Source organism: Neolamprologus multifasciatus, chromosome 4 (assembly GCF_963576455.1).
Source record: "Neolamprologus multifasciatus chromosome 4, fNeoMul1.2, whole genome shotgun sequence".
Taxonomy (NCBI): domain Eukaryota; kingdom Metazoa; phylum Chordata; class Actinopteri; order Cichliformes; family Cichlidae; genus Neolamprologus; species Neolamprologus multifasciatus.
Window position 1 is genome coordinate 26,315,906 of NC_140442.1, and position 24,437 is coordinate 26,340,342.

At 40.8% G+C, this 24,437-nt stretch overlaps 3 protein-coding genes across 3 annotated transcripts; 2 read left to right on the plus strand and 1 right to left on the minus strand.

Annotated features, from left to right (window-relative positions):
* Positions 1-1,148: 1,148 nt before the first annotated feature.
* epor (erythropoietin receptor) lies at positions 1,149-6,501 on the plus strand. Its single transcript, XM_085155833.1, has 8 exons — positions 1,149-1,263; positions 1,376-1,511; positions 1,788-1,954; positions 2,286-2,437; positions 2,526-2,682; positions 2,836-2,923; positions 3,056-3,143; positions 3,268-6,501. Exons 1-8 carry the CDS (start codon positions 1,158-1,160, stop codon positions 4,009-4,011), a joined length of 1,638 nt encoding a protein of 545 aa, XP_085011959.1. The 5' UTR covers positions 1,149-1,157; the 3' UTR covers positions 4,012-6,501.
* Positions 5,241-9,316, minus strand: swsap1 (SWIM-type zinc finger 7 associated protein 1). The gene is made up of 2 exons (XM_085155851.1): positions 9,045-9,316; positions 5,241-7,177 (listed from the first exon to the last, which is right to left on the minus strand). Exons 1-2 carry the CDS (start codon positions 9,312-9,314, stop codon positions 6,617-6,619), a joined length of 831 nt encoding a protein of 276 aa, XP_085011977.1. The 5' UTR covers positions 9,315-9,316; the 3' UTR covers positions 5,241-6,616.
* Positions 9,317-9,656: 340 nt separating this feature from the next.
* znf653 (zinc finger protein 653) lies at positions 9,657-17,224 on the plus strand. Its single transcript, XM_085155831.1, has 10 exons — positions 9,657-9,961; positions 10,398-10,438; positions 11,781-12,098; positions 12,206-12,732; positions 12,819-12,996; positions 14,016-14,100; positions 14,227-14,338; positions 14,417-14,531; positions 14,615-14,714; positions 14,928-17,224. Exons 1-10 carry the CDS (start codon positions 9,657-9,659, stop codon positions 15,103-15,105), a joined length of 1,959 nt encoding a protein of 652 aa, XP_085011957.1. The 3' UTR covers positions 15,106-17,224.
* The last annotated feature ends 7,213 nt before the right edge of the window (positions 17,225-24,437 follow it).

A 24,437-nucleotide genomic window follows, 5' to 3' on the forward strand; every position in this document is an offset into this window, starting at 1 on the left:
AAGAAAAAAGTGCATCTTATAAACAAGGACAGATGTAGAAATCTGTTTATGAAAATAAAGAATATATTCACTACAAAAAAGAGGGGAGAGCACAATAGTCTGTTCATCTCATAAATGAGTTCGGAAACCTGTACACGTGTCTTTGCGGTCATGGCTACATCTAAGGTTTAATTTATGACCAGGAATCACACATCCTAACCCCAAACATCTGTTTTATCTGAAGAAACAGAGAAACCACATTCTGTCCTTGTCCTCCGCAACAATACAGATGTCTTCTTCCTGCCATAAGACACAACTTCCCTTCCCTATGCAAGGGAGGCCTCTGCTTCTAAACAGAATTCTCACTTAGCTGACTGGAAGGGATGTGAAACTGAAGTGAGCAAATGTATGCAAATGTGTCATTATTTAAACAAAACGTAGCTCTTACGTCGGTGCCCATCTCACAGTCATTATACTGCCCTTTGTAAGTGATGTAAAGACGTGCTGAATTGCATTTAAACTGACGGGGATGGGCTGAGACTACTTATCTTGGGTGAAGAAACAGGGCTGTCTGCACCTCTGATAATACTAGCCAAACCAAGAAAACACGGGGGTGCAGTGAGTAGATAAGGAACCGTTTAGGCCTGCTTCGTACAGAGTGTGAGTGGGTACTCAGCGGTTTCTGTTACATGAGCACATGCAGGAATTAAACTGTCCCAGGAGACAGCAGGGGACAGACCACCTCCTCGGGCCAGTCAGTGTTTGCGCACCATTTCCTCAAAAAGGAGTGTTATCTATCTATCCATCTAAATATCCATCTATCTAGCTATCGATCGAACTCTCTATCTGCGCGCCTTTACGCAAAACAGATCTCAGACATCGCAAACATGTTGTAAACATCAATGAGCGCGTGATTCCCGCCCACCATGCCAAAAACTTCTGAAAGACTTTATTTGCCCCACCTCTTCTGTTCTCACTCAAGGAGAAAGTAAACAGCTCGGCGTATAAGCACCTTATCGCTCACGAGCAGGCGCGTAATAACCGCGCTGCGCTATGCATGGTATCGAAACACAAAACAAGCGAGGAGAGAGCTGCGGCAGATGTGTTTGTGGCAGGTTGTTTTCCGGTGATGCAGGTGGACAATAGAGGGCCGAGGTCGTTCTGTTCCCCGAGAAGACATGATGACATGTGAGATTCTGAGTAGACTGTTGGCACTTTGCGTGATAGCCTGCGTCGCGCGAGCGGGTTCCACCCTCCAAGACGCTCGAGATTTCGAGGAGAAAGGTAAGGCATCTTTTGGTTTTGTTTTTTTCTGGAACTTTTCAGGAAGGCGTTAGTGTGCTCCTATCATGCCATTTCACATAGTGCTCTCACATTTCCAATTTGCCACCCTCAGTGTCCATTCTCCTGAAAGAAGAACCAGAAACCCCCAAATGCTTTGCTGAAGGGAGGAAGGACTTCACGTGCTTCTGGGAGGAAGATGAGGAGAGAGCTGGCTCTGTGCATCAGTACTCCTTTACATACACCTACCAGTAAGTCACACTCATTATTAGATAAAATGAGTCTATGTGGTGATTTTTCCTTTTATCTCTTTTTCATATTACACAACCTACAATGAAAGTATTTCAGGGTTAGTGGATTTGGGTGGTTTCAGGAGATACCCCTTATACTTTCAGGGTTTTTTTCACAGCTTCAGTTCCAGAGCCTATTATTAAAAAAATAATCCAAATGCTTGATTTGTTTACAAAACAAAAACTAAAATACAATATTACCATCACAATGTTCCCATTTTCCTCTATCCTGAGCAGAAATGAAAACAGCAGCAGGTGCCCCCTCAGTGCCGTCCCTGCAGCAGGTGGGAAAATGCTGTTTGTATGCCATCTGAACCGAATTCAGATGTTTGTCCAAATGGACATCCAAGTTCATCGGGAGGGAATACTGATACACAATCGCAGCCTCCTCATCGAACTCGTCTGTAAGTGATGTTTTTTTTTCCTGCAAACGGTGCTCCTGCCAACAAATTCTGCAAAGCTTAGCACTAGATTAATGCTTTTTAAATACGTTTTTAAGTATTTGTGCCTTACATTCTGCACGAACATGGTTCAAAGTGACGGTTAAAGGGACTATGCACCTGCTGAGTGCCTAAAAACAAAATTGTGTACTGTAGGTTGAAATAACTGCCATCATCTGCCCATTTCTACTAAGTATGCATGCAGCATTACATCAAGGTACCTATCGATTGAGGGGAAGTGTTTCAAAGTGAGACTCTTCCCTTAACTGCTATGCAACTCTATGTCTGTGTGCAGTTCTTCTGGATCCTCCTGCTAATGTAACAGTGAGCAGCACAGGTCAGCAAGGCCAGCTGAATGTCAGCTGGGTGCCACCTCCTCTGAAGTACATGGATGACAGCATGATGTATGAGGTCTTCTATTCTCTGGCTGACAGCCACATCGGGCAGGTAAAGCAGCCTCACCCATTTGAACGTTAAACTCTGAGCAGCAGGTTTAATGATGGCCGCACATGGACTTTTTGGGGCTTTTTTGCAGGTTGAAGTGGCCCGGGCATGCTCAGAATATATCTTGAGAGGCCTGCAGTCCAGTAGAAAGTACAAGGTTCAAGTCCGTGTAAAATTGGATGGAGTTAGCTACAATGGCTACTGGAGTGCCTGGAGTGACCCAGTGTTCATGGAAACTCTTCCTGCAGGTGGTTATTCACATCAAAATGCATAACAAAAATGTATTATGTACCCCCAAAAGCACTGGCAACTCATGAAAGGGACTAAATGATGCCATGTTTCTTTTTTGTTTACCGTATTCAGAGATCTAACACACATTGATCATTCTGTTCCTCCCCTAGAATTTGATCCACTCATCATCTCCCTGACGCTCATCATCTCTTTCATCTTCATTGTCCTGTGTCTTGCTATGCTCCTGTCCCATCATAGGTCAGTAAGCCTGGCCCACACAAACAGATTGCTTACTGTCTGGTCTCAAAAAATGTCCTTCAAGAATTTTAAGTAGCAATAACAGAAAACACAAGTTGTGAAATATATCTTAAGAGTCTGTTCCTTTTCTAGGTTCCTTATAAAGAAGATTTGGCCAGCTATTCCAACTCCTGACAGCAAATTTCAGGGTCTTTTTACCATTTATGGTGGGAACTTTCAGGTAAGAAAAATATTAAGAGTCTACAGCCATGCAGACTGAGCCTTAGCCTGGCACAATGACACTTTGAGCTTAATGTAACATGCTCACATCAACACCATCATATTCTTTATGTCTTTTTCTATAGGAGTGGTTAGGGCAAACCAATGGAGGTTTGTGGCTGACGCCAGCTTTCATCTACTCAGAAGAATGCCCCTCTTCTCTGGAAGTACTCTCAGAACTGAGCCTATGCCCCTCACTGCCCTCTCCACCTCTGCCACCCAAGGCCTCTAGAGCTTTGAGTGCAGTCAGGAATGAGGGCAGGGAATTGAGGAATGGGGTTGAAGAAAGAGCACTGTTGGTAAAAGACAATTTAGATGGCGAGACAGATGGGGAAAGAGCCGCACCGCACCACCACTGGTTACTGGACCGCTTGCGGGCACTCCACCAGCACCAGGTTCCCTGCTCGCAGTCTTCTCTGCTGGAGTCTCAAGACACCTACGTCACCCTCAGTGCCAACAACAACAGTGACGATGAGCCCGTGGATAGCAACCTTGAGGAAGCCTTGCCCCTTGAGGCTCTTTTTCCCTCTGGAAATACAGCATTGTGTGAATCTCACTCTGACCTGGGATCAGCGCCTCAAAGCTCTGGATCAGGTTGCATTTCTTCCCAGTCCAGTTTTGAGTACCCAAACCATGCCTGGATGGCCAAGGGCCCCGGGTACACCTACATGGCAGTGGCAGACTCTGGGGTCTCAATGGACTATAGCCCCATGAGCAGAGTTGATGAAAATGGAAAAGTGCCTGTCTACACTAACGAGTACAAGAACGCGATCCCTGCTCACAGGAAACCGTTCTTGGTGAGGCAGTACCCTGTCCATGGTGATGGCTGAGAGGAAGCTAAACTGTTTTAAAACATACTCTGTAAGGGAATTTGGATATTCACCCAAGGCAACATGGCTTCCCATCAACTGTTTCGAAAGTAACTGGGGAGGTGACTGACACCACAGTGTAAGCTAAAGAACTCTGTACAGGACACTGAGGGATTGTACTTCTTGAGTTTCTCCACCATGAAGAATTTTGTAAAGCTTCATGTTAAGGCATACATATTGACCATTAACAGGTTTCTTATTAGCATGCATACTGGTAGCAGACTGGTTCTTTATTAGTCATTATAAAGCACTTTCTGATGCTGCAGTCTGCACCATATACTACAAAAATAATTAATTTGCTATCTAATTACTGCTCATTGATGGTAAATAAGGAAGTAGTTATTCATAACATATTGCCAATATAATAGCAGTTTTCCTTTTATAGCATTTAATGAATACGGGGTATTCTTGTGAAAGACTGCACAAAAGTAAGTGTTAAGTAAGTGTTGTAATAGTGTTAAAAAACCTGTAGGTTGACAGAGGTGCAAAGGAGCAAGAAGTACAAACTTGGCACCGCTAACACCATTCTCCTTATTAATTGATAGCATACTTTTGTTTTCATATCATGTTTAAGGTATAGAATAAATGTACTGCTTTAACTAAATTTTATAATTTTCAGCTGATAGAGCTTTTATATTTCTCAGCATGAGGCACAATTTAGCACCCTAATTCACACATCACAAAAGCTACACAGACAAAAATGAACTTGCAGCAGTTCATGCTGCTTGGTTAGAGCAGCATTCTCTATATAATGCTTTCCGTGCAGCATAACAGAATTTTAGGTGAACAAAGCAGTAGGAGTTTGCCTCTAGCTTTTATGTCTTCTTGTTAGAAGTAATGCGACTTTCACATTTTTTACATTGTTGTAAAGTAAAACTTGATAAATTGTATCATTACCGACATTAAACTGTGAAATAGCACCTACTCAATCATCCAATTACCAGAAGAAACTTTGTACAAACATCATCATACATATAGCAGTTATTAATATCTATGTATACTTTTGTTCAGCTCACCACTAAATACTGAATGAAGGCCTGGAAAAAAACTCTGCCAGAGCAGGTTTTTGATGATAATATTAATTAAGGCTTTGTGCAAGAACAAGCTCGTCATCACAGCTGTTGTTACTTAATTTTTCATCATCACTGCTGTGAAAAAGAAAGTTCTTTTTTTTTTTTCAAACTCAGATTACTCAGCATCAAGTGTATATTATTCCAAAACGACAAATAAACTTAGCTTGGCTAACATTTGCTAAAATCTATAACGCTCTCTGTCTTTTTAAAAATAATTATGGCAAATCTGGCAGCCATCTGCAGTTATGAAAAAGCATGCCCTCTTTCAGTTAATGGAACCTCCATTGTATTATTGTAGGGTCTTTACCTCACAATATAAAGGGCCTTGAGGCAATCTTGTTGTGATTTGACGCTATAAAAATATAATTGAATTGATCTCAGTTCTTGAGCTTTAAGTGACAGGTGTACTCAGTCTTTCTATACTGCTCCTGCATTTTGGCTTTGCTTTTGATAAGTAATATATATTTTTAATATGTTATTTGCAGGTGTTCATTTGAGGTTTTTTAAATTTTAAGAACTTTTGAATATTTTGGATCATATCCAAGTGTGAAACTCACTGTACTTGTACATAATAATACAGTTTTTGTTTTCTGTTTTTATCACAATTGTTTGAGAGGATGATCAAATCTGTAAATTGCTGCCATTTCCAAGAAAACCTTGGATCTTGAAGTAAAAGAAATCTAGTAACCACTACTAATGCAGGGCGTGGGGACATTTTAAGCCAATTTCCATTTTCATCAATCACTCCAAAAAATTGATTTCCATACTTTTGCACATCCTTGTTTGATTTTGTTGCTTCAAAATATCTAGCAACTGAAATTGTAGTTACTCTAAAAGCACGATTCTCAACACTGTTGAATTATTTTAGTCCAGCAAAGTGTGATATGGCAGGAAAACAAATTTTATAGCGCAAAAACTGACAACTCGCTAGCTTTCACAGTTAGTTTGCGAGAGCTTTTCTATAATAAAGTTGTCTTTTCCCCTACAAACAGGATCTAGCTCTTTACTAGGGGGAACTCCCCAATGTGTATTTCTTTATGCTTAAATATACATAATAAGAGAAACTTTTTCATTTTGTAATTTATTTGAATGTGATATCAGCTACTGAAGTCTCGAGTTTCACAAATTATGATAAAAGAAAGACAAACAGAAAAGCATTACACTGTGTGTTTATTAGAATTTACAATGTGTTTTAGAGACTTTTTGCTCTGTGTCATTTTGTCTTGTTATTAAGGCACTCTCAGCCAAAAATGTTGGAAAACCACTGTTTAGTTTAAGACATTCACATTCCTTAAACGTCTTTGTAAAGACTGTTAATGTTTTTGATTGACCTTCATGTCATTTAAAATTCAAACTCATTAAATATTGTACTGCTACAGCTGTTATGGTCCTTTTACCTGATATCTGAAAGGAAGAGCTTTTTCCCTCCATTTTTTGATAATCCTGTGACACTGTAATGTAGCTGTGACTACCGTCTCTACACAAGATTTCTCTCAGACCAACTTAAACTCCATTAAACCATCAGGAAAAATGAAGAGCTTCCACTCTTGGGCTACACCTGGCCTGTCGTTATAGTCTTCAGTAAAAGAAGGGTCTGTGATTCCTCTCCCGGAAAGGTAAATGTGCCACACTTCCTGTACAGCAGCTGCTGTAGCTTCATAGCTGCTGTCCTGGTCCAGAGTACAGCGTACCTGGAAATAGCGGTCAAGTACATCAAGGATAGGATCTGTTGCAGATGGATCCCCACCAGCGTTCACCTCCGACAAGAAAGAGGCAATAATGCGGCAGGGGGCTGAACTTGAACCCCGCTGTTCCAGGACTTGCGTGAGAAAGGCAGCAGTGTCACACAACAGCGCAGCAATGTGCGCAGCGCAAGACTTCTCCCCAGGGTGAAATCCACTTTGGCTGCTGCCCCCAGGACCACACAGGAAGCTCTCCAGTCTGTCGACTATGATGAGTGAAGGAGGTGTGGGGGACGTGTTGGTAGGCTCATGAAGGCTGGCCACCTGCTGGAGGAGTTCCTCCACTGTCCTGGGATAGGAAAACTTGATTTTCTTTGACAAGAAATATATAAATAAATAGATTATTAATAATAACAACAACAACAATAATAATGATAAATACATAAACACACAAAAAATGAAAAGCTAAATAAATCATGGTAGATTATTGATTTAACCACCTAATTTTATCACACCTAAAATACTTTTTAAATCTGGGGCTACAATTACATTTTTGTTTTAATTGCTGGGTAACTTTTCAGGCAATAATTTTTTTGGACATTTTAATAATTGATCAGCAAATTATTATGGCATTGTTGCCTGTGTTGTATTATAATCATAACCTGATCCATTTCATCTACAAAGGCTTAAAACACAATTATAATACTAGTGTTTTTTGCTTTATCCAGCTCCACGTGACATGTGGTGATAAATGCTCAATTGTTCAATTACTTGTGAGTTTCTAATTTTCTAACTGCAATCAAAGATATTGATATCACAGATATTAACAAGTCAGTGACCAGTTAACATAATGCACCATATCCATGGTTGTAAAAGTGTATTCAATTATTATGTGCTTTGATTGAGCCGTACAGTAATTGTAACCATGGCAGTGGCTGGTGTCGTTCTGCTATGCTATACTTTCAACCTAAACTAGACCTCAGTTATTTCTTATAGGGCTGCCACGATTAGTCGACTAGTCACGATTATGTCGACTATCAAAATCATCGACAACTAATTTAATAGTCGACGTGTCGTTTGAAGCTTTGTAAGATCCCAAAAGACGCAGGAATAAGTAGTAGGATTTAAGAGTGTAATAACGGACTGAAACATAAGATGACAGCACTGCATGTACAAGGATGCCAGCTGCCGTTAAACCCAGAAGAAGAAGAAGCTGTGTCCCAGAATTCATAGCGCGTCCCAGCTAGTTAGTTTTAATATTACTCTTATTATTCTTTCTGGGTCACAAAATAAACGTTTAACGTGTTTTCAGGCGAGAATGTAGCTATTTAAACTTCAAATATCTGTTCAGTTTATCAAGACACCACATATTTTCAAAAGCGCTCCGACGTTGTCGGAGACGTCTTTTACCCACCAGCTCGATAGCTAGCCGGGGGCAAGGCTCACTAGAGCCCGTGAGAACACCGGACTCCCGGCAAATCGTTTTCAAACCCACCGCCATCTTTCGCTACTCAGGTTAAACATGATATACAAGTCACTTAGATAACTTAAAAATGTTATTGTTTGGCTTTTTTCAGTATTTTATTTGTTCCTGAGTAAATCGGCTGAGTTTATTAAACTCCACCGAAACAACCTGCACATTTAATTAAAATTTGATAAACTACCATCTTGTCTTTATTTTTAGTTAGCACATACCTTAAACACTTCAAGCTGTAAGCTAGTTATGATTATATAAGAGCAGATGCATGCTGGTGCAATAAGCTGTCCGTTTTATGTACAATGGATGCATGATCTGATTAGTCAACTAATTGCAAAAATAATCGGTGACTTGTCGACTATCAAAATAATCGTTTGTGGCAGCCCTAATTTCTTATAATATTTATTTGTTTCCCTGACCCAAAAAAGGTTAACAGATAACAATAAAAACGGGAGTTAAAAAAAGAGGGGTATCATGTCTGCTCAAATGTCATTTTAAACACTTGCACAGGTCTGTAACGTTTATATATTCATATTATAAAATGTAAATAGCATTCACAGATTGGATGATCTGCAACTAAATGACTAAATAATTAAATAAAATGCAAGCACCTATGTTGGAAGAAGAGAAAACTTCCATGACAACAACCCTCGAAACACTAACACACAAGGGACCTGGGCTACTAAAATGTTGTTTATCACGAGTAGTGAAAAAAAAACTTTTGCGAATTTGGCCACAGTTTAAACATAAAACGACCCCTACCTTTAGACTTTCTGGGCTCAGGTTGGGAACACATCTCTGCAGAGACGGTGGAAGGCTCTGGATCTGAGTCTGGGTAAAGAACATCACTTTTATGCCCATCTCCGCGGCAGCTGTGACGGAAGCCAAAAGCAGCACGGAGCGGCTGAGGCTGTGGTCTCCGACCACCAGGGTGCTGCAGGTCATTGGTGACGGAGTAATAGCTTTGACGTCCTTCTTTAAATCGGATTGTGACATAAACGTCCGAAAAACGAGCGTCAAAATATCAGCCATGTGTCACAATCCCACAATCAACACTTTACTAACCAAAAATGATGCTCTGGCTCAAGCTTCCCGCCTTTGTTTACATGGTGCACGATGGTGTTCGTGCTACTGCAGTCCGGATGCAACGCATTGTGTCCATTGTTACGTTCCGCTCGGTCCACACGGTTCATATTTCTATTAGCATTTCACCGATGTCTTCGCCTAGCTTAAAAGGAAAAACTAGATATTGCCAACGCAAAGTTTATGAATCTATAGCGCGAGGAAGACGAGCTCAAAATGCGTTGATATCAGTGTTTCCTGCGAGTCCTTACACAACTTCCGGCATGTCGGATAATCAAAGCATCAGCTGTTATGGCCAAGATGGCGCATCAGCTGGCAGAAGTGGAGGCTCCCCTGGACACAAACCAAGCCGGGGAGCAAGGAAAGGGTGTTTTGAGGCGCTGTAGGGGGAGACCCAGGCTCACAGACTCCGACCGAGCGCAGAGGCGGCTGGAATCCAGAAAGAAGTACGATGTCAGGAGGGTGTACCTCGGAGAGTCGCACAAGCTGTGGAGTGATCTCCGCAGGCGGACCGGTCTGAGCGACGCCGGGCTGGCAGAATATCTCATCCTACTCAACTCCACCTATGGAGAAAAATACCAGCAGAAATACTGCGGGTAGGAATGTGCTGCAGACACGTTATCTAACCAGAGTGGTATATTGACTAGCTGTTTTCTTCTGTCAGACATTGCTCTTCACATTTGTACTAGTTTTCATCTTAAAGGGCACTTACTGTTATAACTGGACTCTACGAGGGTATATTTTCATAATTCACTGTTCAAAAATAATCTTTGTTTATGCCCTAGTTCAGTCCCTCTGTTCATTCTCACTCCCCCTCCCCTTAAGCCAACTCTTTCCTGATTTGCTGCATATAGCAAACAGAAGGTTTGAAATAAATGTTGCAATTTGTAACATCATTTTTAATACGAGTACCCACCATTGTAACAGTATGATAAAAAGCAATCAAAAGCACAAAAGTTCAACTTTAGATAAGCACTGTTTGTTTGTAGTGACTAATCTGTTTTTTCCAAATGATGTGTTTCTGTGTTGTAGGAAGAAGATTACCCCAGAAGTCTCGGCAAAACAGAAAAGAGGTGTGTGGAGCCATTATTACATGGAAATATTTCCAAATTAAGCACGTAGGGTTTGAGGTTGGAAATGAAGTCTGTTTAAAGCGGCTCAGTTATTTGGTGTATCAAACTGGAGCTTGTCTAAATGTTTTCTAGAGAAAAGTGCTTGCATCAAGTTAAATACACAGACAATAAAGATCCAAAATTTCACAAAGATCCAGAAGAACAGTTTTGAGGTTATAACATAAAAAGAGTATTTTATTACACATTTGTCATTATTTTTTAAGCAGTGTGTGAGTATTTATTTACTTATTCCAACATAAAACTTGAGTACAGTGCCACATCCCAACACAAATCCCTATCCTAAAGCAGATATGCATGAAATGTTTCTCATATTGTTTAAGTGTGAACGCAAATGTTACTGCATTTTCTAACGTTTTATAACTAAAAATCAAGTTTTCAACATTATCAACATGTTATGAAAAATGAAAAAATAAAAATAGTATTAATTACATAATTGTATGTGAAATGTAATCAAAGCAGTCAAACAACTAGAACTTCTTTAAATTTCGGCTGGTCTCCCTTTCAAGGGGATCGATCTCTTTGTGCCCCTCTTTCAGTGCTGCTACTATTCTTAGATCACACCCTAGGTGTCTTGTTTTGCACGCTTGCACCCTCCATCTGCAAATTATCCATCTACTTCAAACCTGTGGCATAGAGCAAACAGTCATATCTGTGTCAGACTGATCAGACGTTCACCAGTCATTAGAGACTGTCTGCAACTCAGAAGACACTTTCAAACATTGGAAGATGTCTTCCATGTCAAAGCCTGAGTGCAAGCAGGAGCATGCTCGTTTCTGTGGTGCTGCATGGAGAAATCCTTCAATAAATATCCTGATCTGTGGCACTTTGGCACTTGTTGTGCCATCATGCTGCTTAGGGCAATATTGTTCTTCACTACCTGCAGTACTTGCCACATTTGCATCCCTGCTTCACCAAAGTGAACTTGTACTTGAAGCATTGCTGTTTTGACTCATTGGAGGAGGTCTAGTGCAAGAGTTATGTTAGACCAGGACTTCCATGGAGTGATCTAAAATAGGCAGCATTTCTGCAAACAGAAAGGTCACCTTGAAGCCAACTGTGACCAAATTTAAATCTTTTTGCTTTATGCATGTCTACACTGACTCCATATTTATTCTTCTTTGCTAAGGAATCAACTTTCATGTACGCTATTACTGCACGTGTTGAGTCTTAGTTGACATGTGGTTAATCTCATTCTATAAACTGTTTATCCAACAAAAATTAATCTGCCATTCATCATCCATCTCATATGCCCCCCACCCCGCAACCCGGCATATACGCTCAGGCAGGAAGCAATGTGTGTCCAGCCTCCAGAGCCTGGTGTGTTGGTACCAGCAGCACTCGCACTCTTGCCCACACGAGCCCCAGCTTAGAGCTCTAGAGACCCAGTCCAACTTCTCCACCACTGCAGTCTGGCAATGTGAAGGCAACCACTCGTTTGTGCAATACCTTTTCTCACCTCTGGGGGAGGCAAGTGACTCTGAGCATGAGGAGGGAGTGAACAGGGACAGCGAGGGAGAGTGTGCAGTCAAAACAGACGTGTCTGAAGCAAAAAACATAGTAAGCCGGAAGAGAAGGAAGGAGGCTCACAGACAGTTGAAAGGTGTGTAGAATCGTACTGTAAGTGTTTGTTTTGTTGTGTAGACTTCAGTAAATCCTACATTTCTTAATGACCAACTTGCCGTTTTATTAATCATTTTCTTTTTGTAGACGTGGGAGAAAATGTGGATGTTTCTGAGGAACATCAGGAAACTGTAAGCCAGGTAGAAGAGGTTGTAGCTCCAACCCCTGAAGCCAGCGTACTGGCCTCTTCCAAGGATGCTCCACTGACAGGACAGCCTATCTGGGAAGTGGAGATGGTGCGACAGCAAGGCTCCCTCACAGCGGCTTTTCTCTCCGTCCCCACAGAGGAAGAGGAGGAGACTGAAGATCTGAGGCAAGGTAAGGATGGAGGGGAAGAAGAACACCTCAGAGAAGAGGAAGTCAGGACTGTTAGGCACGATTACGAGTGCGTTATGACGGCATCCTTAGCTGATGAACTTGACAAGTCTGATGAGGACTTGGTGCTGTCGCAGAGCCTGAGTGGCTCAGTGCGCCTGAGTGCTCAGACAGAACTGTCAGTCCCACCGACTATGCAGGTCCAAGAGCAGAGCGAACTGTTTGAGCCTCAGACTCTGCAAACGGTGGTGACCGGCTGTGAGATTCCTGACCAGAGGACTGCTTTGGAGGGCTCACAGGTAGGTAAACGAGTATCTCACAGAAATAAGACTGCAGGAGGAGTGTGTTACTCTTTTTCATAAACTACATTTCCCATCGTTCCTAGTTAATTATCATCACTGGCCCCAGCTACGAAGCCCTGGCATCCGAGGGAATCCAACTCAACATGGGAGGCAGAAATGTGGAGGAAGTCACCTGCACCGTCATCGGGGGCGTCACCTACAACCAGGTGTGCACGGCTGACTCGAAAATCAGAACAGCAGAGGATGAGGACTCCATGACAGGTGTGCTACTTTGGAACTCGAAATTCCTGGACTTTGAAATGAAATATTCCTATATCTGTCAGTCTTTTGATGATCATTTGATACTCAAAGTGTTCAGTCTTATTGTAATAAATAAAGCATAACTAAAATTATCTGATGTTTTATGTTTAAAATGTAACATTTGTTGCTAAAATGAGCATAAAAGCTCTGAAGAAGTTTTGAAGTTGTAAGTTGTTGTAAGTTCCTAATAAAAACACAGCAATTAAATATTGCTGTTGAATATTAAAATATTCAACTGTGCGCATCTTGAAAACTGTAAGCATTTTGTGAAAGTTTAGGTTCTAATAGGAAGCACATCCGTTCTGGGAATGATTTCCACTTTTAAAAGATGCTTACAGTAATCGGCTTCACTAAGTCTGCTGGCTGACTCTGTGAGAGACTGTCACATGTCCATAACTGACGTCACTGGAAATGCAATAAAGTGCCTCTTTTTGTCTTGGGTTTATTTACTGTCAGCAAACTCAAGAGAAGCATATTTACATAGATTTGAATCATACCTGTTTCATGTAAACATCCCGTCCATTGATTTCCATGTGAATAAAACACAGAACTTGAATGTTATGATATGTTCGTGCTACTGAGATGTGTCAATTCAAGTTATATAAGCATATATTTGATTATGTTTATATAAATTTATATAAATTCATGCCAGTGTATATATGTCTAAATCACATGCATTTTAGCGCCACTGCTCGCAGTGGGCATGAACTTTGTAAAACAGGAAGTTCTAGATTACCTGTGTGAATCCCTTTTGCTCTCCTGCAACATGCAGCACCAGTCTGATAGTTTCTGACTAAATCCAGCCAACACCTAATACCAAGAAAGAGTAGCTGAGTGTAATGTGCACTGATTTGCATTTTGTTTTCTTTACACTTTGGATATTGACTTAAATGATTTGAATTTTCTTCCCAGCACTCAGATTTGACTAATGGGAGTCTTTATGTTTTCTCTAAAAGAATTTACTTGTCGTTTCCCTGCAGGTATGACTGACAAACAACTGCTGCAGCCCAGTGTTGACACTTTGGAGCTGGGCAGTGACAGACAGCTGCAGAGGAGTCTGAGCAGGTTTGAGATTTACGTACTCAACATCATCTTAAAAGCAAATAGAGAATGCCATTGTCATCAGGTCACTGTTATAAGTTGGTCTCCTTAGTGTGCCACTCAGTCCACTGCCCCTTTTTGCAATGTCAGGTCAAAGAGAAGCAGACGAGGCCCTGTGATCGAGGCTGATGGGATGCTCAAGATGTTCCACTGTCCGTACGAGGGTTGCAGTCAAGTCTATGTAGCAATTAGCAGCTTTCAGGTAAAGTTAATTAGTCGTGCTCTGCATTTGAGCTTTTTCTGTTTCCACACACGAGATCTAAATGTCTGCTCTCTGTAGAATCACGTGAACCTAGTTCACAGGAAAGGAAGGACAAAGGTTTGCCCCCACCCTGGCTGTGGAAAGAAATTCTACCTGTCGAACCATCTGCATCGCCACATGATCATCCATTCTGGTGAGTTCGCAAAAGACGCCCCTGTGTATTTCCTGCGTGTTATCTGCATATACTTCCAAATGTAAACATGAATCTTCCTACAGGCGTTAGAGATTTTATCTGTGAGACTTGTGGAAAGTCATTTAAACGCAAAAATCACCTGGAGGTTCACAGGCGGACCCACACAGGAGAAACACCACTCCAGTAAGTTACTAATGCTTTAAACAGATCCTATTGTTACTCTTTTTAGTAATTAAACACTCAGAAGTTCAGATCACTGTTGCTTTATATTGGAATTAAAATGTGGAGCAATTGTTGAGTCACTAGTCTCTCTGGGAGCTAAATTTATTACATGGCCCCAAATATTAACATTCTCACATACATCTTGTCACCCACGTCATCGTCTTCATCTGTCAGATGTGAAATCTGTGGCTACCAGTGTCGCCAGCGCGCATCTCTGAACTGGCACATGAAGAAACACACTCCAGAGGCCCACTACAACTTCACCTGTGAGTTCTGTGACAAGAGGTTTGAGAAGCTGGACAGTGTTAAATTCCACAAGTTAAAGAGTCACCCAGACAAGCAGGCAACCTGAGGTGCATAAGCATTACTGGCTGGACACCTCCGAGACCAAAGGAAGTCTTCCAGTGAAGAGAGAGACTTTGCCGCGTCTGTATTGCCTTGCACGTCCAGGGCGATGAACATCAGCCGTGTTCTTACAGGCTGAGGATGAAGGCAGGAGTGATTCGGACTAACAGCTGTGCAGGACGCATGCTGTGTCAGAGGCTAATTTCCTCATTTGGTAAAGAGTGATTCCTAAATATTTCAAGCAACTATTCACATACCAGACTTGGCAAAATCAGTCAGAATTAATTTGATATGTTTTCTGTTTTTGTTTTGTTTTTCAGGACAATTTCCGATATTAAAAAAGAAGAAGTGATTAAACATAGCTGTAAACATTAGCAAGGCTCGTTAACTAGCTTGCTAGTAACTGTTGCTTTCTGAGCTAGTTGTGCTTTGTTACATGTTAATTTTTATTTGGGGTTACAGATTAAGTAAAAGAACCGGTCACATCCATGACCAGCCCACACACCGGGTAGTATTTCCCCAATCTGTGGGAACCAATTCAGGATGCTAATTTTTTTCAGCAACCATATTTGTTTCCTCTGGCGTGAGCAGACAGTCGTGTAATAATAAATGTTTTTGTAGGCTCTGGAAAGTGTCCTGCAGTTACATAAAGGGCATATTGAAAACATACAAAAACAAAAATGTATTTTTTCATGTGTAACCATGAAGATCTCTGTTTCCTTAAACAATTCAGTTCAGTTTCATTTATACAATGCTAAATCCCAAAAGCTGTCACCTTAAGGTGCTTTAAATAGTAAAGTCAATATAAAGTCCAGCAATCAGACGACCCCATATAAGCAAGCACTTTGCAAAAGTGGGAAGGAAAAACTCCCTTTTAACAGGACGAAACCTCCAGCAGAACCAGGCTCAGGGAGGGGCAGCCAGTGGGAAACAGGACAAAAGACACTAATGGCATAGAGCTAAAAGGTCAAAATAGTGCATCACGGGAAGCCCCCTGGAGCTTAGGTTTATCACAGCTTAACTAAGGGATGGTTCATTGTGACGAGCCCTAGTTTATAAGCTTTATGAAAAAGGAAAATTTGGGTTGCTCTGAACAAAAATACTTCATTGGTTTCTCGGCTTTGTTCGTTAAAAAGCAAAATCCTCAGCTGATTTAAATATAGCTAAACTCAAATTCACAGTCCTTTTCCGAAGCACCATTGCTATGTTTGAGTCGATCCCTGGAAGTCTCATTCTGACCACTTGCATCTGTGGTCCTGGTAAAATCGACTTTCGTGTCAAAATGACTAAGAAAGTACTTTCAGCTCCTTTGATATTTTCCAAGTTGATGAATCTGCAGGTTTTAATTTAGCACAGATATTATATGAGGTTGGTGCAACTCTAGCATATATCTTGCCTTGGGAGCAGTACCAGGACTACAGCAGCTTTGGACCAGCTGAGGCTGGGTTTGTGTCTCCTCCTGGAGTTGATTTAGTGATCTTTTGCACATAAGATGAATGTGCTAGCCACTACACCATGGACTCACTAGACTGACCTATGAGTCATAACTGTTAAGGAGACCTGTATCTCTGTCTGTGACTTGGAAAACAAACAACCATTTTCAGTTTTCTTTGTCATTTACAAGTTAGAGTTTAAAGTCCTGAGCTATCTGATTAGTTGGAAATGGCCTCCTCAAACACAGCAACTATTGTTTGCTCTCTGTCAGTGCAGTAAAATTCAAATTTTTATCCATCCTGACAAAGTTAATTCCCAACCCTTCTACTTGCTTCATTTGGCTTCCTGCTTATTCGCCAAAACTAAATTCAAATTGGAAGAGAGTGGTTTTGGCACGTTTGCAGAGAGGAGCAATTTGCTTTTTATGGGCAGAATCACAGAACTGATCGAACCAGGTAACATAACTGGTCTGTAGGTTGTGTCTGTCTACACTGCATGTACAAATTCAAATGTAGGCTTTTCTGTTTTAGTCACTCAAGGCGACTGTTAGCTGCGTTGCTCGGGAGAGCAGTATTTATTTGACAGAGTCCAATGGGAAAGCATGTGAGATTGATGTGACAGTTTCTCAGGAAAATTCACTTTGTCTTCTTGTCCTGTGATTTTTTTTTTTTTTTGTATTTTTTTTTTGTATTTTTTTTATTTTTTTTTTTAAGAAAATGCACTTTTTCTTCTCTTCTGTCACTTTGGCTAACTGGTGAATCAGTAAAAAATATGTCACTATGACTCATGTTTGTGCCATTTCTTTCTTTTTTCTTAATGACACCTATTTGACACATGATTAATATGCAGGCTGTTTGTGCCTGTTACATAATGCAACCCAGGGTGTGTGTATGTGTGTGCTTTTGAGTGGGTGTGCATAAGGAGTAAGAAGCATCATGAAAACCATGCAGATGACACCTAGTTATGAAATCTTTTCACAGGATGTGGACCCTGTGAGTCAGAAGAATATTGAACATTAGAAAATGGTTTCAGTAAAACGTTTAGCTTGGGGCACATTAGAATCCTCCTGGTCACATTAAAATACTGAGATGAGATGCTTAGGAAAGAAATTACAGGTTTTCCGAGTGAAATATGAGGTCATCCAATAGGCTACCAAGATTTATTTAGTCTTCACGTCTGCTGCGCCTTAACTGAACATTTTTCTAGTGTTTTTGATCTGTTCTTCTTTCTTTAACAATTTTGAGTGAGTGGTTTTTGACCCTCTTTGATCTTTTTTTATTAGCTTGTGTGATTTTCAAGTAAAACAAAAGTCACAGTGTAAGCAACATGAGGCCAAAGTCTCAGGAGCAGTCATCTTGCTACTAACTAACTTTCCATTTATTGAAAGTAAACCTATTATGCTTTCATATACAGAAACCAGTTTGAGGTGATTTAAACTTTGTTACGTTGTGTGTTAGCAGCCATCAGAAGTTTGGGTACCCTGTGGCCATAAATGGGTGGACACGGTCAGCAACAATACTCAGGTTAGGCCATATAGTTTAAACAGTTCTCAATTAGTGTTAATTTGCCAAGAAGCTATCCTTATGGCACCACCAGTGTGAACTGCTGATGCAGCAGAAATCAAAACTCATGAGACCAAAACCTTTGGAAAGGAAGTACAGGACATGGCAAACAGCAACAACTGTAAATGGAAATAAAAATACCCCCCACTCACAGATGAACAGTTTCCATCCACTCTATAATCACAAACGCATCATAAACAGACACCTTAGTAGGACTACCGAATGTAGTGATGAAGATTTTGTAATGAAGGACGGAATATATTTGATGTGTGCATGCGTACAAACAAAGCTCTATTTAAATGTCAAGAAGCAGTCCTATTGTTCTGAGAAATATCACAGAATAGCCGCTCTGCTGATGCTTGTGCAAACTGCCACTCCCTCAGTACGTCATCATGGTAAACAACTTCTTTCACATTATAATAGAAAAGCACTGTCCCATATTTTCCCTGCCTCTTTCATAGGTGGCCTGCCCTGCTCAGATGGAATAATCGGGTTCCCCAATTGAGCACGAGACACAGACCGTTTTGTTTTTCTTTTGTTTGGTTGTCCAATTGGGAAAAAGCTCATATCACTTTGGTATAAAAATCACTGTTAATTATTCTGCAAATGGTCATTTCAGTTTTAACAAACAAACAAGTTCGGGTCTTAGGAGGTTAAAGCAAGTTAAACCCTTTGTCGATTCTAAAGTTTATATCTGATTCAAGACATAATAAATTATCTTGACCTTACCAGGTCTTAAAATTAGGTAAATACAACGTCAGATGAACAACAGCATGTGTGTTATTCTATTTAACAAAACCTAATCCAGCGGCAGAGTGGGGAAAGTATACTTCATGATTCAATAGCTTGTAGAATAACCTTCAGCAGCAATAACTGAGCAGTTTGTAATGAGGTGTTTGAGCTGATATGCTGTGTTTGGTTTTCGCCAGATATGGCGCTGTGCATTATAGCCAGCCATCTCCACTTTGGTCTCGTCAGTCCAAAGGATACTCTGGTGATTTGTTCAGACGCAGCTTTGCAAACCTAAACCGTGTTTGTTCGTTTTAGAAATAAGTCACACCTTTTCACTCTGTTCCTAATTATACTGTCATCAGCTTTAACATTTAACATGCTAACTGAGGCCTGTAGAGTCTGAGAGATAACCTTTGTTTTTTTGTTTGTTTGGTTTTTGTTTGTTTTTTTTTTGGGGGGGGGGGGGTTGACAGTTTTTCTGAGCATTGCACGGTCTGATGTTTGGAAGATATTGATACGATATTGTGTTAACACACACGTGAAAGCTACAGAGCAGCAAACAACTGCCAGAACTCCTGCTTTTATAGAGGTGCTCACACTAGCTGATGATCAGTTAAGCAACTGCATTTGATTATCAGCACCTGGTCGGTACTTACCTTTTTAATTCCTATGGAAGCTGTAAGCGTGTGCTTAGTTTTTCCACACACTGCTACCGCAATTTAGCTCACTTTTGTTAAATAACTAATGACACAGCACTGTAATGTGTTGCAGTATTTACTTTTATGCGAATCATTTTGTATTTTGTATATATTCATGTTGTTTTCTTTGTTCTTTTTAAGTGTACTTTAAGAAGTTTGTGATGCAGTAAATATCAGATACGGGTAACATGACAAATGTTCAGTTTATAAAGGAGTAGATAATGGATGATATTAGATTCTAATTTATAAATAATCGGGTATGAATAACTTGAGTTTACTATATAATATTATACTGCAGTATATTTCTAACTAACTAGGCAGTTCATTCTGTTTCTCTTACTTCTCTTCTTTAACGCATTTTTTCTAATGCCAACGTGAAAGAAAGGAAGACTTGAAATTAGAGGTCAAGTTTGTGGCATGATCTTTGGATGTCAACTACATAGTGGGACATTTAGACATGTCATTTAGTAGTATCATTTCCAAAGTCTTGCCAATACAAACAACGGCAGCAGAATTCAAAGCAAAGTTTTAAATATAAAAAAGACATTCTCTCAACATTTGACCTTATTTGACCTTGAAGAAGAGGTCAAAGGAATATTATCTGAGGTTGGGTTAATATTATTAGGAATATTATTTATAATCCCTATATATCACTCTCTATTTGTCTATATATTGTCAATATAATGGATGATTATATTCCTGGATGATTGAGAATGCATCAAGACATTGTCAATACAAGCAATGGCAGTGCTAAACATATTTTACAAAGCTTTATATAGTATTGTTGTCACTAACCGTCAGATTAATCTACTGGCCTTTGAGAAAAGGTCAAAGGTCAGATGTGACATGATTTTTTTCAATCTAAATTCTAAATAAATTACTTTTTTCTTTTTTTATTCATGTTTTTGTCTGACAGCAGAACATAAAAACATTGACTACAGGAATAGTTATCCCCATACAGTCAAGTCTCTGTCCTGTTTTTTGAATAGTACTTAAAAAAACCATATCGCACAAAAGTGAAAACAAAATCACAAACAAACAAAAATTTTAAAAAAGTAAAAACAGAGTGTTTATAAACTTAGCTTGAGCTTGACTTCTGGGTATACTAAACGTTTACATCCAATACAAAACACATATCACAATATCTGTCTAAACAGACCTATCCTCTATGTAGTGCAAGAAGGGACCCCAGACCTGATCAAAGATATCTTCTCTCCTCTCTGTTCATATAAAGCCATTTTTTTCAGTCCATTCCTTAAAGCAGCAAGAGTTAGATGACGTCCAGTGTGCCATTATTATCCTGCACCCTGTTATGGCGGCCAGACGCACCCACAGCTTCTGTCTTCCAGATAGATTAATGCTATCTGGTAACAGACTCAGGACACACAAAGTGGAAGACTTCGAGAGATCAAATTGAAAAGGACCTTTCAAAAGGTTAATGATCCCATCGCACATGTGGACATTTTTTTCACATGCATACAGCATATGAACGAAAGTCCCGGCTTATTTCTGACACTTCCAGCAGGTGTCTTTGTCAACTAAATTCAGTCTGAATAGTTTGCTAGGGGTCCAATAGCTTCTGTGGAGTAATTTGTACTGGATACGCTGTGATTGCGTGTGGCATGAGCAACCATACCAACATATAACCATCTTCTTCAAACTGTCCTCTGAAATCTGGATTCCCAAATCTCTCTCCCAGCCCAGCTTCAGCCCCTCTAGACAGGCGATTGTGCCTCTCTGAAGATCCCACAGAATTTAGACGGTTTGATTCTTTGGTTACCAAATAAATCCCCCAACTTAATTCCTGCACTAGCCTACGTAAACGGTTTCTTACCAATTAATAATTTCTTATTATACCAAATAGAGGCTTTAGAGGTAAGATAAGGATTGGTATTAATGAACTGGTGAGCTCTAAACCAAGTCTCTTGTTTAAAAGCCAGTATTGGTCTTCCCCTGTGAGAGAAAAAGGCCTCTAAAGATGTCGGAGTCACTAGGCTTTCCTCAGTCACTACCCAGCACAGCTTCCACTCAGGAGAGTTATTTATCTTAGCTAATTGGGAGAGAGAAAACGCATAATGGTACCAGTCCATCTTGGATAGTGCTAATCCACCACTATCTTTGACAGCATGTACTTTGGACCAAAGAAAGATTGTTTTTTGCCTGCCCACACATACCCCTCCACAACTGTATTATAAAGCTTGAAGAGGTTGAGTGGAAATATTATAGGTAACTTAAACAGATTATACTGGAGCTTTGGGAAAACAATCATCTTTACTCCATCTTTTCCTCCAAGCGGGAGATTCTGTTCAGTTTCATTAAGAGACTCAATTCCACCTTTCACTGCGTTCATGTCATGAGCTATCAGCTCCAGAATAGATCTTATGCAAGTCAACTCAGCAGCCACATTATCTTTGGATGAACTCCTAACGTCAGCTCCATTTAGTGACTCGGCTATTCTGGATAACGAAGTAGCCTGAGAATTGTTGGCTTTCCCTTTGCGAGGTACTCGGCTGGGTATGTGTGAAATAATGACTTTTCTAACTCATTACACTGCAATTGCAGGACCTAGACCAAAGAAAAAAAAATCAATGGACTTTAACTTATTTTTTTACGAGAGTTTGGGAGGAATACGAGCTTTGCTCCGACTTAAGCTGCCATCCTGGGCGGGCGTACCACGTGACCCTCATCTAAACTCTTTCTATATGTTAACAGTACACACAACACTTTTCAGAATAATATTTTCTAAATGATAAGGCTTTTTTTAACTCATGAATCATTAAGTTAACCTTAAAGACTTGTGGTGAATGTAAAGCAAATTTTGCAGCTGGCAGAATGACACACACACGCTACATGACCTCCTCTGCGGAGGTAATAAACAGCAAGTGAATTCAGACACAGACCACGGTCTCTGGGTTCACAGCATGTGATATATCCCACCTGCCTCTTTATTCCAAATTAGAACATTATCATAGCCATCTAAGTAATGGATGAGCGCCGGTACTTGTAGAGAACTGTGTGAAACTTTAAAGCTAAAGATATTCTTTACATAACTAAATTATGATCTTTCAGAGAAATATGACTTAAACCAGAGTAGGGCATATCCCTTAATCCCAATGAAACATTCCTGTGTGGAATAAAACGTCATCAGTGGTCTTCCAACCTACATTAAGATCTGACAGGAAAATAAAAAAGATTATTGTCTGAAGATCAATAGCAACTTTCACCAGTTCTGATTCTGTGATATGATGTGCTGTATGCCCTGACTGCAAGGAGGTATGTAATTTGCAAAAGCTTTTTCAAGAATTTCAGGGTTTTCAGGCTTTGATAAGCTGAGTTCAGTGATTGGAAATGAGCCAGAGAAATCTTTGGAAAGGATGATTTTAGATTTGCATACAGTGTTGGGAAGTAACGGAATACATGTACCGCCGTTACGTATTTAAAATACAAAATATGAGTAACTGTATTTCGTTACAGTTACCGTTTAAAAAGGTGGTATTTAGAATACAGTTACTTTGTTGAAATAAATGGATTACACGGCGGTACTTCCCTGTTTCATATTGTGGCGGGTCAGGCCTGTTTGGGTTTTGTTTGACGGCTACGTTCTGGTGTTCCAGGTTGCCATGGTTACAGGGTGACGCTCTCTCTCTCTCTGCGTGTTTCCTGGGTGAGAGAGGCCTTTTTGTTGTTGTTGTGCTAAGCTAATAGGCAGAATGCTACCGGTATAGCTCTAAAGAATGTAGCATCATAGGCAGTGTAGTCCGTGCTGCAGGGAGAATGGACTGCCATACCCGTTATGTGTCTGTGAGCGAGGGAGGGAGAAAAAGGAAAAGTATGAGCTGTCATCAAGCAGAAACAGGAGCTGGAAGCATGTAAATATAATAATAACCACTGCAGCCAAGAAGAGTGCCTGACGAGCCCATTTGTAAGTAAGCTATTAAGACTCGACTGTATACCGTGTTCGTGTTTTCCTCCAAAAGCAATAAGTTCTGTTGGAGCAGCCTTTCAACGCCTCTCTCTGTCTCTCGCTAGCAAAGTTGACCCAGACAACAAAGTAAAGCTAGTTTTCGGCTATGAGCCCGACACAGAACCCACCGTATTAGCCAGAGGTCCCTTTACTACGGTTCAGAGCCACGAACCTTCAGTAACAGTAATAAATCACAGCAATAGTACATTCATGTAGTTGTAAACAGCATGATAATATATTAAGTAATCCAAAGTATTCAGAATACGTTACTCTCATTGAGTAACGTAACGGAATACGTTACAGAATACATTTTGGGGCATGTATTCTGTATTCTGTAATGGTGTGGAGGTAAACACAGACGACACGAGAGCTCTCGATTGACACTGCTCGTTTATTACTTATCACCACACAACTGAACACTTTTCCCTCCAAAACACAGCAACAACACTTCCTGAGAACTGGGTGTGAGTGGAGCCCTCCAGTGGTCCACCACACATGCCCCCCCCGAACACCCAGTAGGGTCATCCCCTAGTCCAGAACCCTCGCTTTAATTAAACGTCCAGAACGGCTGAACCGGGGAGGTGGAGAGCTGGCGGAGGGGAAACGAGCCTGAGGGCCAGGCTGGCATGGGCGGTCAGGAAAAACTGAAGATAGCTCGGGCCCCGCCAGGTGGGGGGCGCTCCCAGAGGAAGAAGCAGGATTGTCCGGTCCAGTGGAAGGCGGGCGGCCACCGGCGGGGGGCCTGAGCCGGCACCACCTGATCATCCAGAAGCACATGTGCTGGTTTAAGTCTGTCAATAGAAACAGCCTCCTGTCGACCCCCAAAATCCAAAAGGAAATACTTCCGGCCCGGTTGAATAACCCTAAAGGGGCCGTCATACAGTGGACGCAGCGGAGGCCTATGAGCGTCATGCCTGACAAAAACAAACTGCGAGGAGTCCAACGACCT

Bases quoted from the DNA above. Each gene is read 5' to 3' on its own strand.
- epor (XM_085155833.1), top strand. From the start codon at position 1,158: ATGATGACATGTGAGATTCTGAGTAGACTGTTGGCACTTTGCGTGATA. The intron at 1,512-1,787 runs GTAAGTCACACT...TATCCTGAGCAG, and splicing joins TCCTTTACATACACCTACCA to AAATGAAAACAGCAGCAGGT. The intron at 1,955-2,285 runs GTAAGTGATGTT...GTCTGTGTGCAG, and splicing joins CCTCCTCATCGAACTCGTCT to TTCTTCTGGATCCTCCTGCT.
- swsap1 (XM_085155851.1), bottom strand. From the start codon at position 9,314: ATGGCTGATATTTTGACGCTCGTTTTTCGGACGTTTATGTCACAATCC. The intron at 7,178-9,044 runs GTAGGGGTCGTT...TTCTTGTCAAAG, and splicing joins TGAGCCCAGAAAGTCTAAAG to AAAATCAAGTTTTCCTATCC.
- znf653 (XM_085155831.1), top strand. From the start codon at position 9,657: ATGGCCAAGATGGCGCATCAGCTGGCAGAAGTGGAGGCTCCCCTGGAC. The intron at 12,099-12,205 runs GTGTGTAGAATC...TTCTTTTTGTAG, and splicing joins GGCTCACAGACAGTTGAAAG to ACGTGGGAGAAAATGTGGAT. The intron at 14,715-14,927 runs GTAAGTTACTAA...TTCATCTGTCAG, and splicing joins ACAGGAGAAACACCACTCCA to ATGTGAAATCTGTGGCTACC.